This window comes from Rhinopithecus roxellana, chromosome 13 (genome assembly GCF_007565055.1).
Source record: "Rhinopithecus roxellana isolate Shanxi Qingling chromosome 13, ASM756505v1, whole genome shotgun sequence".
Lineage (NCBI taxonomy): Eukaryota > Metazoa > Chordata > Mammalia > Primates > Cercopithecidae > Rhinopithecus > Rhinopithecus roxellana.
The window spans coordinates 6,158,799-6,172,808 of record NC_044561.1 but is presented as its reverse complement, the minus strand read 5'-3'; the positions used below and the strand labels follow the sequence as shown (position 1 = coordinate 6,172,808).

Genomic DNA, 14,010 nt, shown 5'->3' with positions numbered 1-14,010 from the left:
TCAAACCAGGTGTGTCCACTGCAATGCCCATGAGAAGCAGGCTGGAGACTGGAGTGGTCCCCACCCAGTGGCTGTCCTTTCCGCCACCCCTTGCCTGGGGTGCAGTCTCAGAGATGGCTCCCTTTAGAGGTAGAGGGCGCCTGGGCATCAGTCAGGTCCCCCAGGGGTTCATTCCTCAGTTTGGTCCCTGCCTGCGGCCTCCCTCTGCTCATCTGCAAAGTGGGCTTGCCACAGTTCCCCTGTGCCTTGCTGTAGGATACGGTGAGAACGCAGGAGCCCTGCCGGCCCTCCCGCAGTGGGTCCCCTCCCTTTCCATTCTAGCTTCTCCCTTGGGCCTCATCCACAACCAGAGTAGGTCCCAGCCCTTTGCCTTAAGGCAGCAGCCTGGTGTGGGTGAAGAGGGACGAACTCCTGGTTCACTGTGACCTCAAACAGGTCCTCCCTTCTGCCTTAGCCACCAGTAGATCCACTAGAGGGGCTGGACATCCCAGCACAGGGGTCAGCCGTGCCTCGTCCCGTTCCCTCCCTATCTGCCTGGCCACAGCAGTCCCACCAGGGCAAGGCAGTTCCCATGGCAACCCAGCCAGGGGCCAAGAAGCCAGGTTGGCTGAGCGTTGGATGAGCAAGGCCAGGCAAGACTCATCCAGAATGCCAGCCTGGCCCAGGCCACCTCCAGCCATCTCCTGGAGGGTCCGAGCAAGAGGACTCTTGGGATCTAGCTTGGATGTCTGTGCACTGCCACCCCCACCCCTGCCACTAAGTGTCTGACCTCAGACAAGTCACACATCCTGGGTGGGCCTCAGCTGCCTCATCTGTGTCATGCGGATGATGCATCTGTCTGCCTGCCTCTCCAAGGCTGCCATGCGCATCCAATGTGATGACGGACACAGAATTGAAGCCACAAAGCAAGATTTGAAGGGGAGGATGATGAAGGCACAGGAGCCGGAAGTGGGTTACCAGAGTCCTTCTCCACTTGGGGACACAAAGATGGAGGGCGGGTCCCAGATGGAAAGGAGTGTATGGGCAGGGTGCCCAGCAGCAGCAGCAAGGCCGCTCCTCTATAGTCAGCCAACAAGAAGAAACGGGCCAGGCACGTTGGCTCATTCCTGTAATCCCAGCACTTTAAGAGGCCAAAGTGGGCAGATCACTTGAGGTCAGGAGTTCAAGACCAGCCTGGCCAACATGGTGAAACCCTGTCTCTACTAAAAAATACAAAAATTAGCTGGGTGTGGTGGCACATGCCTGTAATCCCAGCTACTTGGGAGGCTGAGGCAGGAGAATTGCTTGAACCCAGGAGGCGGAGGTTGCAGTGAGCCGAGATTGCACCATCGCACTCCAGCCTGGGAGACAGAGCGGAACAAAGGCTATCACACGGAGCCAATGCTGCAGCACGCTGCAGGTGCCAATGCGGGGTGAAGCTCTGAGGCTGTCCAGACCAAGATGGACGGGAAGCTCTGAGTGGATAGACCAGAGCATCACCAGAAGTTCCCATCACTGTGTCCCCAGTTCTTCCTCCTAGCCTGGAATATTCTGGGAAACTAGGGTTGCAATTGTTGCTACTGTTCACATTCTCATTATGAAAATTATTTGCAGTTACACGGAGAGTAAATGTCGGAGTGAGAACAAGACCCTGAGGAACCTGAGGTTCTCAATCCCACACTGTGCTCTCCTGCCTCAAAGCCCCGCCTTTGATATACTCAGTGAGTCAGAATCTCCCAAACTGTGATCTAGGATGGACAGGAAAGGGGATATCTGTGGCCAAACATTTTTAGAAACCGATGGATTAAATAAAATAATATGGAAGTCCTTCACTGCAGGACTTATCAAAACCTTGAACGTGTTAGTGGGTCTCATGAACCTTCAAGACTAGACATGTTTCCCCAAGTTATTTATTCGTAGAATGCATTCGTCACAGAGCACCTCCTGGGACCAATGTTTTGGAATAACTTTGTTCATTCACTTATTTAAAAAATACTTGTCATCTACTATGTACTAGCCATGCAACTAGTGCCCAAAACAGACCAGACCCCCTGCCCTCATGGAGCTTATGCTTTGCGAGCTGCTATCAACACTGAAAATTATGACATCTGCTTCTGTTTGTCACACTCCTCCTCAATGACACTCAATCTGAACAAAAGATCATCTCCCAGAAGAGCTGACCCTGACTGCAGAGCTATCTCACGATGCTCTGTCCAGAGATTTTTCTTCCGTTTACAGTTTGAGATGAAGATAAAACTACCACCTTCCACAGAGCCAAGAGAAGGTCACAACCCAGGAGGATGCGTGCAAATCCTCCTGGGGAAGAATAATTTAATGTGGAAGGACGCCAAGGATTCCTGGCTCCAGGGATTTGATTTCTGGGAGCAAATGATCCTCTCTCCCCCTGTCCTTAACTTCCGTGCCTATAACGAATGACTATCTCACATAAACACCATCCGCAAAGAGGGTCTGATAATGAGAAATCCAATTTCAAGAGGCTACTCTGCCAAGATAACAACTCCGCAGGGGCCCACCTTCGGCAAGGGCTGGTGTTCCTGCCCTCCTCCGCTGACGACCTCTTCAGCATTTCGATTACACATTCCTGCAGCAGAGATTGCCCACAATATGCTGTAAAAATTCATTCTTGGGGTCTGAGCTAAGAGGCTGCTGCTCTTCCCCCACATCTAATCTGACTCATATTCAGAAGTAGGTTCTAAAATCAGTGGATTCAGCAAAGCGGCTGCACACAGCAACATGGAAGTCTGCACGTTTGTTCCCATCTTGTAACTGGGGCTTGGATGGTGCAACAGATTGAGCAGAGGCCCTGCAGCCCAGGGGCGCCCCAGAGCGGCTCTGAGCTGGGTTCCGAGCCCCAGGCCCTCAGCCCACAGGTGGTCCCGCCTGCCCCCTTCCTCCACCTTCTCTCCTCACCACTCACATTTCAGTGCCTTGCCTTCCCGAGGCAGGCTCAGAACCCAGTCTCAGCCTTGGCTTCAACCCCACTGAGCCCTGGCACCCTCCAGCTCCCAGGGGCTCACGCTGGCTCCACAGGAGGGAAACAGGGAGGTCCCTAACTCACTGTGTGCTCTGGGCCATGCTTCTGTGCCTCTCTGAACTGTTTCCTGTGTGGAAATGGGGATGGGAAGAGTTCCTAACTCCAAGAGCCAACGTGAGGACTTGCTAGCACATTTGTCCACACCGCCTGTGGGAGATCCCACCATCGGCCCAATTCTGTGCCCACACACTTTAGCAGGGCTGTCCCATGTCACTGCCAAGGCCACAGGGCCTGCTCCAATGGAAGTGGCAGCCTGCCCATTCCAAGCCAGGGCCTCATGCCTTCTGTCTGGTCTCTCGTGTATCTCTGCCACTGCCAGGAGGAAAGCGTGCCTGGGCCAGCTGCTGGTCCCAGGAGGAACATGGCAGGCTGTGGCACAGAGCCGAGCCACCCAGCCACGGCAGCCTGATCCCCATCCAGTCCTCGGAGGAGTGACAAAGTTTAACTGAGCCTCCAGCAGCTAAACTCAGTCGACCTGCCGGTCCGTGGGAAGAAATGAGCGTGGTTTCCAGCCCCTAGGTTTTCGGGTGGTTTGTTAAGCAGCACGTCTGTGGCAACGGCTGGCCGATGCAGCTCCTCCAAATGGAAGAACCTAGGAGGCAGCGGCCACTCTGCCTGCCACGACCACCAGGACCATAGACACTGGCTGTCCCGGCCTCACTGCTCTGACCCAGCATCTAGCTCTTGGGAACCAAGTCCAGAGCACCTGGCCTCTAGGGAAGATGGAGCCCACACCCACTCAAGATGCATCCCCGTGGGGGCGAGGGACACGGCAGGCTGCGGGCGGTAGGCTGTCCTGGCATGAGGCTGCCACTGAGCAGCGGGGTGGTCCTGGGTAAGCCTCTCGGGCTCCGGGCTCCTCTCTGTAAAATGGAGATGCAACCCTGCCCCGCCCTCACAGAGGCATGGAGGTAGGATGGGGGAGAGGGCCAGGAGAGGCAAAGTGCAGGGAGCTAACCCCAAGGGAGTGTGGACTGTGGTTCAGGGCCCCACAGAGCACTGAGGGACTGCAGAGGAGCTGAGAAGGTGGGCAGAGCTGGCCGCCCGCCCGGGGAAGCAGGTGGGAAGCAAAGCCGGGGTAGGCTGGGCTGAGAGCACAGCCTGTGTGGATACGAGGGAATGGGGGAGGACCAGGCCCTGGAGAGCTGGAAGCGGGCCAGAGGTCATGTGGCTGTAGCTGGGAGTCGGCAGGAAGAGAGGAGGGGACGTGGCCGGGGAGGCAGATGGGGCTTGGCAGTTGGGTGGTCCACTTAAAGCATGGGAGAGGCATGGGGTGGGTGTCCAGGAAGGGTTGAGGGGAGGGGCCCAGAAGAAGGGTCCAGGTGGAGGGGCAGTCTGGTAGGGGCCCAGGGGGGACCTCACCTGCTACTGGGCCCCAGATAGGCCAAGAGGCCTGATCCAGTGCCAGGGACGCCCTGGGCATGTGAAAGGGATGGAAGCCTTTGTCTCTCCCAGAAACAGCCCCAAAGGCTGGCCCTGGGACTGGGCATGTGGGCCTGCCTCCTGCTTCATCTCTTCAGAAAATGCTACTGCTGCAGAGAGATAAAGAGGTCCTCCTACCCCGGGCCACAGGAACCCTGGCATGGATGGAGATAAGCTGGCTGCCCAGGATCCTGGGCATGCCACCAGCCACCAACCCTCCAGCCTGTCCACTGGGATGCACGCCTCCAATGTCACCTCCTGTGAGAGGCAAGGCTGGGGGTACTAGGGACCACATGTCCCTCAATGCTTACTCCTCGATGGTTCTCCAAACTCTTTCTTACTACCTGTGTGGCCTGAGTGGGGGGCAGGCATTGTCAGCCCATTTTCAGAGACAGAAAACCTGAGGTCCAGGCAGGCAGGGAGCTGGTGGTGAAAAGCACAAGACCCAGGCCTCTTGCGTGGCACTGACCCTGGGTAAGCCTTGGCCCCCCGTGGACCTCTGTTTCCTTATTTGGAAAGGAGTAAAATCCCTTCTCATGGGCCAGGCCTACCAGGTAGGAAAGGCGCTCCTGACAGGGGAGCAGCCTCTGCCAAAGCCCAGAGGTGGGAGAGCCCAGGGAGCTCGAGGAAGTGGCAGCACACACAACAGGGGCCTGGTGGGGGCGGAGGCAGGACTAGCCAGTGGGCACTGAAGGCTGTACCTGGGGAAGAGGCAGTAGGAACTGCCCTCCCACCTCACCTCCATCACTCTCTCTGTCCCTCTTCCTCAGGTCAAGATGCAGCCCTTGTGCCTGGATGCAGGCTGCCAGCTCCCAGCCAGTCCACCAGCCTCTAGGGTCCACGTGGGAACTGCTGAGCCCCCCAGGTCAGGCCCCACCCTTCCAGCCCCTCTAGCCAGAGTGAAGCACCGACAGCAACCTGACCCATTCCTGTTCTTGCCCCACTCTGAGCCTTTGTTGACGCTATTCCCTCCCCTCTGCGAGCCCTTCCTCGATAACTGTGCAAACCAATCCCTAACCAACCTCCCAGCTCGCCTCTGATGCAATGCCCTTCTTGACTCCTTGAGATTATTCTAACCCCTCATTGTTCCAGGTCCCTCTTCTGACCCAGGCATCTGAACCAACACATTTTGCTGTGGCCCTGCAAGACCACATGTCATTAGGAGAACAGTGGGCACAGACTGAGAGGTCCCTGAAAGCAGAAGCTGTGCTGCATCATCTTAACATCCCACACAGCTCAGGGCCTGGCACTAAACAGGCCCTCAGGGAATGAGGGAACAGACGTGTGGGTAGGGGATGGGTGGGTGAGCAGGTGGGTGGATGGGCAGGCAGGTGTATGGGTAGATTGGGTGGATCAATAAACAGAACAGGAAGGGACAAGCAGGTAAATGGACAGGTAGGTAAATGGACAGGTAGGCAATCAGGTAGCATGAAAGGACAAGCAGGTAAATGGACAGGTAGGCAAGTGGATGGATGAATGTATGGATGGTCAGACAGACATATAGATAAACTTCCTATGGGTGGGTAGACAGGCAGGCAGGTGGGTGGATGGATGGATGGATGGATGGATGGACTGGGTAGATGAATAAACATGAAGATAGGTGCATCGACAGGCAGGTAGGTGGATGGATAGGTGAGCAGTTAAATGGATGTGTGCATAGATGGTGGGTGGCTTGGTAGGTGAACAGAAGGGCTACTAGGTGGACGGGTAGGTGGATAATAGGTAGATGGGGATAGATAGATAGGTAGATGATGGATAGATAGATGGATGGGTGGGTGGAGGGGTGGATGGATGGATGAGTGGGTGGGTGGGTAGGTAGGTGGGTGGATGGATGAGTGGGTGGGTGGGTGGATGGATGATTGAGTGGGTGAGTGGGTGGGTAGGTGGGTGGATGGATGGATGGGTAGATGGGTGGATAGATGGCTGGGTGGGTGGGTGGATGGATGGGTGGTTGGGCGGATGGATGGATGGGTGGGTGGGTGGGCGGGTGGATGGATGGATGGATGGATGGATGGATAGATGGATGGTTGGGTGGGTGGATGGATAGATGGGTGGGTGTGTGGGTGGGTGGGTGGGTGGATGGATGGATGGATGGATGGATGGATAGGTGGATGGATGGATGGATGGATGGGCAGACATACAGACAAACACAGACAAACAAGCTTCCCCTACACCCTTCACTTCACCTGGAAGTGAATAAATAGATTGGTCATGTCAATTCTGTATATCTGTTCACCCAGAGGTAGACCATCAAGAAAAATCTTTGGAAAACTTACCATTTCTGCAGGAGAGTTGGGAGTGAGGTAGAATTCCTTTAAGTGCAGGAAGAAGCCTTCAAGTTGTCCAATCAGCAAGAGTAAGATGACCCCATCTGCAAACTACAAAGGCAGGAACTGAAGACTGTCATATGGAAGAAGTCTGGGGAAGCCCACTTTGTCTTTTACAGGCTGTGTGGCCCTAAGGAAGTCGTACAAGTTCTCTGAGCCTCTGGTTCCTTGGTGAGAAGTGGGGAAGACATTCCTGACCTCACAGCGTTGCAGGTAAAAAGTGGTTTCAGGCTGCCTGGTACACAGTACATGCTCAGTGAAAAAAGTACTTTCTAAACTTACTGCAGAATAGCCTCATGTCAGTTTTTAAACAGCACACTTGTTTCACAAGCTACAGAAACACAGGGGAAAACAGAGTTAAGTGTAAAATTATTCCATCAGAAAAGGCAGAGAGCAGCACACTGGGCTCATCTCGCCGGCTGCCACATTAATATTTCTGTCTGTTCTGTCTGTATGTTCAGAGATAAAGCTGTCGTCCCTGCCACCAGCATATCATATGTTAATATAATCGTATTGAGTCTCTTCAAAGATACAAAACACAGGATGGGATATTGGAAGAAACTGCCATTCGAAGCCCTTAATGGAATTTCCTCATATTAAGCCTGTTTCGATGTTATTAGTTTGGGCCTGAAATCTTTTCCGCTGCTATTCCTTGGTAATACAACTGGAATGCAAGGGACTTCCTTACCCCATTTTATTGAACAGTCTCTAAATACCACCTTTGCACATGCCATGAGTCTCTAAAACCCATTATTTTACCAAGGGAGAGATAAAGATGGAACAGGTAGAATGCAAATCTCAGAAATCATCCTGTTTATACCCACATGAAATATAATAAAACTACAAATCTCATTTATTTCATGCCGGCAGCATGCCAGGTAATATACCAAACATGTGGGGCTCACCAGCTCATGTATCACTCACAACTCTACCAAGCTGCTGTCTTGTACCCACTTTATAAGAAGAGCCTAAGGTTCAGAGAAGTCCAGTAACTCACCCAAGGTCACACAGCAAATGTGGAGGGGTCTCAGCAGAGCCCAGGGCCCATAAGTGGTGGAGGCAGAAGGGAAATGTGTGTCTATCTGGCTGCAGAGCCTGCTGCTTCCACCCTGCCATGCTGCCACACGATATCACACACATACTTCTCACGTGGCCACTGTATGAGGTGGTTATAAGCACAAACTCTGGCCCCAGCTGCCTGGGTTCAAATCCCAGGTCCACTACTTATCACTGTGTGACCTTAGACAAATTAATTAACCTCTCTGTGCCTTAACATCCTCCTCTGTAAGTAGGGTAGTATAGTTCCCACTTCAGAGGATTATGGGGAGGATTCAATGAGTTAACATGGAAAGCATTTTGCCTGGGGACTGGCACATAGTGAGGGCTTTATTGGTTTTAGTGACTAGACATGGGAGTACATTAACCCCTCCCTCCCCAGCCAATGCCCATCCAGAGTCTCTCTGAGAGGTCAGCAGCTCTGGCTACGAGCTTCATGAGCCAACTGGTCCATCTGGGACCAGACTCCCTCCCCACCCCAGACCCTAGCACAACCCAGGTGGCCAGATGCCTACGTCATGTCCCATTGAGGCCACTGGCATCCAGCAGACTCCATGCCCACTCTGCAGGCCCTGGGGTTGGCAGCTGCTCTGCTCCTCTGCACCCCCTGCTCCCCGCTGCAGTGTGGGAAGCCTATGGGGACACAGCTTCACTGTGGAAAGCCACAGCCCACGGTGGGTGCTGACCCCCTGAGATTCTGCTCCTGCTCCTGGGAAAATTCAGCTTCAGTCAGCTGGGGGAGGGCTGGGCTCCTCAGGGTGCTTGTGAGAGACATGGAGCCTGCAGACGGCGGGGCTGCGCTGTCACCTACGCCTGGCACATGGCGCAAATCTAATAAATTCTGTTTGGGCGAACACAACCACGCTGGGAAGACTCATGTGCTTCAAGTCTTGGCATCAGCTAGTCTAAGATTAATTATAAAATAAAATTATAACAATGAGAAGCAGTGACAGCCGAGGTGACTCCAGCTTTGTGAAGTGTTCCCACACCCCCACCCCCGGGATCCCACTGTGTCCCTGGTGGCCAGTGCTGCCTGCCAGCAACAGTCCCACTGGGGAGCGAGACCTTAAGCCTCCAAGAGGTGATACGACCCCCACCACACAGCAGGTTCCCAAGGCCTGCAGAACCCTCTTTCCTTCCTACAGCCAGTGGCCCTGCCCTGCCTGGGGACGCCGCAGCTCAGTCCCTACCTGGGTGTCCAGATTCTGCACAGACAGGCCCAGGCGGTCCAGCTTCTGGTTGACAAAGTTCACGATGGCCTAACCAGGGAAGAACACGGGCCTAGCACGCAGCAGGTGTGATGCAAGGACCCGTGATTCCCTCCTACAGCGCAGGTGGGCGGTGGGTGGGGTGGGCGGCCCGAGAGCTGCTGAGAGCTTTGATCTCTCCTACCTCTTTCACTGCGTTCACTTTCTCCGGAGCCAGCTTAAATAATTCATCAAAGACGTCCTCTGCAGACACAGATCCAATAAACACCTCATTACAATGCTATTATCTTTGTGCCAAACAGGGAATTTTTTTTTCACAAAAGTTTCTTAGAATAACCAGTCCAGAGGGAGCTGTCGTTTTAGATCATGGTTCTCAAATAAAATAGACCTGGATTTGAGTCACTGGTCTCCTGGCCGTGTGGCCCGGGGGAGTCACCTTCTCTCTCTGTGCCTCCCTAGCTGGGGTTGTTGCAGAGATGGAATTCGATAGCAGATAACACACCTGGCTCCACGGCACAGTGACCGGGCACACAGTAGGATTTCATAAACAGCCGCGCTTCCTGCAGCCAACACCTGTTACTGCGTCGGCACAGCTGCAGCCCTTTATCTGCCAGCTGGTCCTCCCTCCTCCCAGGGCCCTGCTGCACTCCCCAGGGCCACGGGAGCTGCTACAGGTGGGTGATCAGGGTCCATGAGTCTCCTCCCTTTGGTTTTAAATTGGCTGAGTGAGGGCTCCTCCCTGCTGCCTCCCCCCGCCCCCAAGAGTGTCTGAATCTGCTGCCCACAAAAGGCCAGCTCTTTCAGCAACTCATTCACTCCCTTGGGGTCTGGGAACAGCGGCTCAGGCCCTGGGGTCCAGTCTCAGGCGCCTCATGTCCTCAGGCTAATGCCCTTTGTGCACAAGCTGGATTCCTGCTATTTGCAGCTAACACACCTCCCATGGGGACACTGGTCCTTGGGCACCAAATACACAGACTGGCCTGAGTTTGCTGTGGCTTCTGCCACTCAGCAGCTGTGTGACTCCAAGCAAGATGGATGGATAGGTGCGTGGGTGGGTGGGTGGGTGGATGGATAGGTGCGTGGGTGGGTGGGTGGGTGGGTGGATGGATAGGTGCGTGGGTGGGGTGGGTGGATAGGTGCGTGGGTGGGTGGGTGGGTGGGTGGATAGGTGCGTGGGTGGGTGGGTGGATAGGTGCGTGGGTGGGTGGATGGATGGATAGGTGCGTGGGTGGGTGGATGGATGGATAGGTGCGTGGGTGGGTGGGTGGGTGGGTGGATGGATAGGTGCGTGGGTGGGTGGGTGGGTGGGTGGATGGATAGGTGCGTGGGTGGATGGATAGGTGCGTGGGTGGGTGGGTGGGTGGATGGATAGGTGCGTGGGTGGGTGGGTGGGTGGATGGATAGGTGCGTGGGTGGGTGGGTGGGTGGATGGATAGGTGCGTGGGTGGGTGGGTGGGTGGATGGATAGGTGCGTGGGTGGGTGGGTGGGTGGATGTGATGGATAGGTGCGTGGGTGGGTGGGTGGTTGGGTGGATGGATAGGTGCGGGGTGGGTGGGTGGGTGGATGGATAGGTGCGTGGTGGGTGGGTGGATGGATAGGTGCGTGGGTGGGTGGGTGGAGTGGATAGGTGCGTGGGTGGGGGGGAGATAGGTGGATGGATAGGTGCGTGGGTGGGTGGGTGGGGGTGGATAGGTGCGTGGGTGGGTGGGTGGGTGGGTGATAGGTGCGTGGGTGGGTGGGTGGGGGGTGGATGGATAGGTGCGTGGGTGTGGTGGGTGGGTGGATGAGGTGCGTGGGTGGGTGGGTGGGTGGATAGGTGCGTGGGTGGGTGGATGGGTGCTTGGCGTGGGTGGGTGGATGGGTGCGTGGGTGGGTGGGTGGATGGGTGCGTGGGTGGGTGGGTGGGTGGATGGATGGATAGGTGGGTGGGTGGATAGATGGATGGATGAATGGAAGCACGAATGGATGGATGGAGGGATGGATAAATGGATGGGTGGGTGAGTGGATAGATGAATGGAAGAATGGGTTGATGGATGCATGGATGGATGAATGGATGGATGGATAGGTGAGTAGGTGGATAGGTGGGTGAGTAGATAGATGAATGGAAGAAAGAATGGATCCATAGATGGATAAATGGATGAATGGATGAGTGGGTGAAGAGCTGGCCAGACCACTGACAAAGGAATAGATGCATGAAAGAAGTAGCAAGTAGATCAATCAACTGACTGGTGAACAGCTCTGTCAGAAGAGTAGGTGCCACATTATTGCCCTGTCAGAAGAGTAGGTGCCACATTATTGCCCACTCACTATTGAGCACTGCCCACATGCTGAACACACTCACAAATTATCTCCTTTAACCCTCACTGCCAGTTTAAAAGGTGAGTGCCCTTTTATAGATGAGGAAACTGAGGCACGGACAAGTTAAGGTACTTGCCCAAACTTAAGTGGCTAATGACTGGGAAAACTGGTGTTTGAGCACAGACCACTGACTCCAGAGCCCACACATTTACCAGACTCCACCATCACCGCCTATGTGAATTATAAATCTCTCTCCCCACAGGAACGGTATAATAAGAAAGAGCAGCCAGCTCCATGATGGACAGACAGAAAGAGGGACAAATGAATAAGAATGAGGTTTGAGATACAAACAGCAGGCGACGGGCAAATGAGAGAATGCTCAGCAATTAACCCTCCATCAAGACTCGTCTGCATTAACACGCATCAGATAGGAACAGATTTCCAAAAATGAAGAAAGTACTCACTCGGAGGCTGGTCCTTGTCTGTGCTGTGCAGGGGGTGGAAAAAGCAAACAAATGGTTAAAAAAAAACCCTGCAAACCTACAATGTCTCAATATGACAAGCATCAGTGCTGGCAAGGTTGCAAAGACACTGGCATGCTGTGGTTTTCCTGCCAGCTTTGTAGGTAGGGCAGATAGCAGAGAAGGTCTCTGCGGGAAGCAAAGGACAGAAACAGGTTCGTGCCCTTCCCTGAGGCTTCCACACCTGGAGACATTTGGATTTTGCTGGTTTTGTGGTTCCTGCTTTGTTCTGAGGGAGATACATCACACCTATCATAAAGTGCACAAGTCGTAAATTTACAGCTTGTGCGTTTCACACATACACACTTGTGTGATCACCCCCACTTACATGCTGCAGACCCTCCCAGCACCCCCCGCCCCCCACCGTGTTCTCCCTTCCATCCCCTCCCTCCCTACACTGACCACAGCTGCGATTTCTCTTGCCATCTATTGGTTTTGCCTGTCCTGGAAGTTCGTGAAAATGAAACCATACCATGTGTTCTCTTTTGGGTCTGGCTTCTTTCACCCCATTTTTATTGTTTTTGAACAATTTTTCTTTGGTTTTTTTTTTTTTTTTTTTTTGGTCAGGTTTTTAGATCCACCCCTACCCCATAGAAGAGAAGTTCTGTAGGTCCAGGGCAGGCCGAGTCTCTCTAACCACAGCCGTCCAGAAGAGAGCTGGACCCCACGGGGCAGAGCCCAGCAGCCTGGGACAGAGACCTGGGGTCAGCACAGACGCCAAGGCTGCCAGGAGGGACAGACGCTGTGTGCTGTCCACACCGCTCCAGCACTAGCCAAGCCTTCAGAGGATGGCAGCCCCACCTGGCCAGCAACTTGGCTGCATCCCTGTGAGAGATCGTGAGTCAGCGTCACATGGAAGCCAGCAAAGGTGGACCTGCTGGCAGCTGTGCAGCCCCTAGGGCCCATCCCTCTCCAGGCCCCACCTGTTCTGCTCCACGGGGAACACGAAGGCCAGCCCCAGTGGGCAGGGAGCAGGATGGCCAGCCCCAGTGGATAGTGAACAAGATGGCCATGCCCCAGTGGGTGGGGAGCAGGTGGCCATGCCCCAGTGGGCAGGGAGCAGGATGGCCACACCCCCCAGTGGGTGGGGAGTAAGACGGCCAGCCCCTGCCCATGCAGGGGCCTCTAAGACTCTTACAGCTTTGCAAGGAAAGAGGAACATCCTGCTCATATTAGAGAGACAGATTCACTGGCTCCTGTGCCCCAAACCCAGGGGCCCCCACCCTAGAGAACAAAGCAGGGTGGCTGGGAGGGGCCAGGCAGGGACCTGATTGGAGGCTGGAATGAAAGGGGTCCTGTGTGCTACCGTGGAACTGAGGGGTCAGTGCAGCCTTTTTGGGTCTGAGAGAAAGCCACAGAGTGTGAGGGCCCTTCCCACAAAGGTCGGGCATATCTGCCCCGGCCCCGCCCTGCCCCCCGTCCACTGCTGTGAGCCCCAGCCCCACCCATGGGCCCTCGTCCTCCCTCACCTGTATTCAGTGAGCTGTTCCACCAACTTCTCTGACTTCAGACCACTCTTGGTGCTCTAAGAAAAATAAAGGGGAAGGAAATTAAATAATCCAGAAAACTGTGGGGCCCAAAGCAGCCCCAGTGTCCCATTTGCTCTGCATCATCTCTCCTCAGGACAGCCTCCTGGCTTAATTGTCTTTCTTCCCCAGGAGTCTTGAGGTTGGGGATGTGTCTGCCTCACTCCCCGAGGCATCCCCAGAGTCTCACGGCGGGAGGAGGGCCGTATCAATGGCATGTGGCTATGAACAAATGAATGATGGAGTGAATCAATGAAGTCACCTCTGATTTATGTTGGCAGTATAGACCAAGGCACACAACTGCTTCGTAGGGAATGATAATCAATGGTTTTAAAAAACAGTAGAAGGCCAGGTGTGGTGGCTTATGTCTCTAATCCCAACACTTTAGGAGATGAAGACAGGTGGATGGCTTGAGCTCAGGAGTTCGAGACCAGCCTGGGCAACAGGGTGAAACCCCATCTCTACCAAAAATACAAAAAATTAGCCAGGCACAGTGTCTCACACCTGTAGTCCCAGCTACTTGGAGGCTGAGGCGGGAGGATCACTTGAGCCGGGGAGGTGGAGGTTGCAGTGAGCCAAGATTGTGCCACTGCATTCCAGCCTGAGCAACAGAGCAA

The 14,010-nt window shown here is 54.5% G+C and overlaps 1 protein-coding gene across 9 annotated transcripts in view; it reads right to left on the bottom strand.

Annotated features, from left to right (window-relative positions):
- The window catches only part of PARVG (parvin gamma), a 67,664-nt gene that overhangs the window by 42,840 nt on the left and 10,814 nt on the right, over positions 1–14,010 (bottom strand). For 7 of the 9 annotated variants that reach the window (XM_030914170.1, XM_030914171.1, XM_030914167.1 and 4 more), the window contains 5 exons: positions 13,337–13,392; positions 11,811–11,833; positions 9,232–9,290; positions 9,030–9,098; positions 6,733–6,834 (listed from right to left, as the gene is read on the bottom strand). In XM_030914170.1, coding sequence (XP_030770030.1) covers positions 6,733–6,834; positions 9,030–9,098; positions 9,232–9,290; positions 11,811–11,833; positions 13,337–13,392 — 309 coding nt within the window. Of the gene's footprint in view, positions 1–2,513; positions 2,582–6,732; positions 6,835–9,029; positions 9,099–9,231; positions 9,291–11,810; positions 11,834–13,336; positions 13,393–14,010 lie in introns of all 9 variants that reach the window. The other 2 variants (XM_030914166.1, XM_030914165.1) reach the window with 2 other exon arrangements.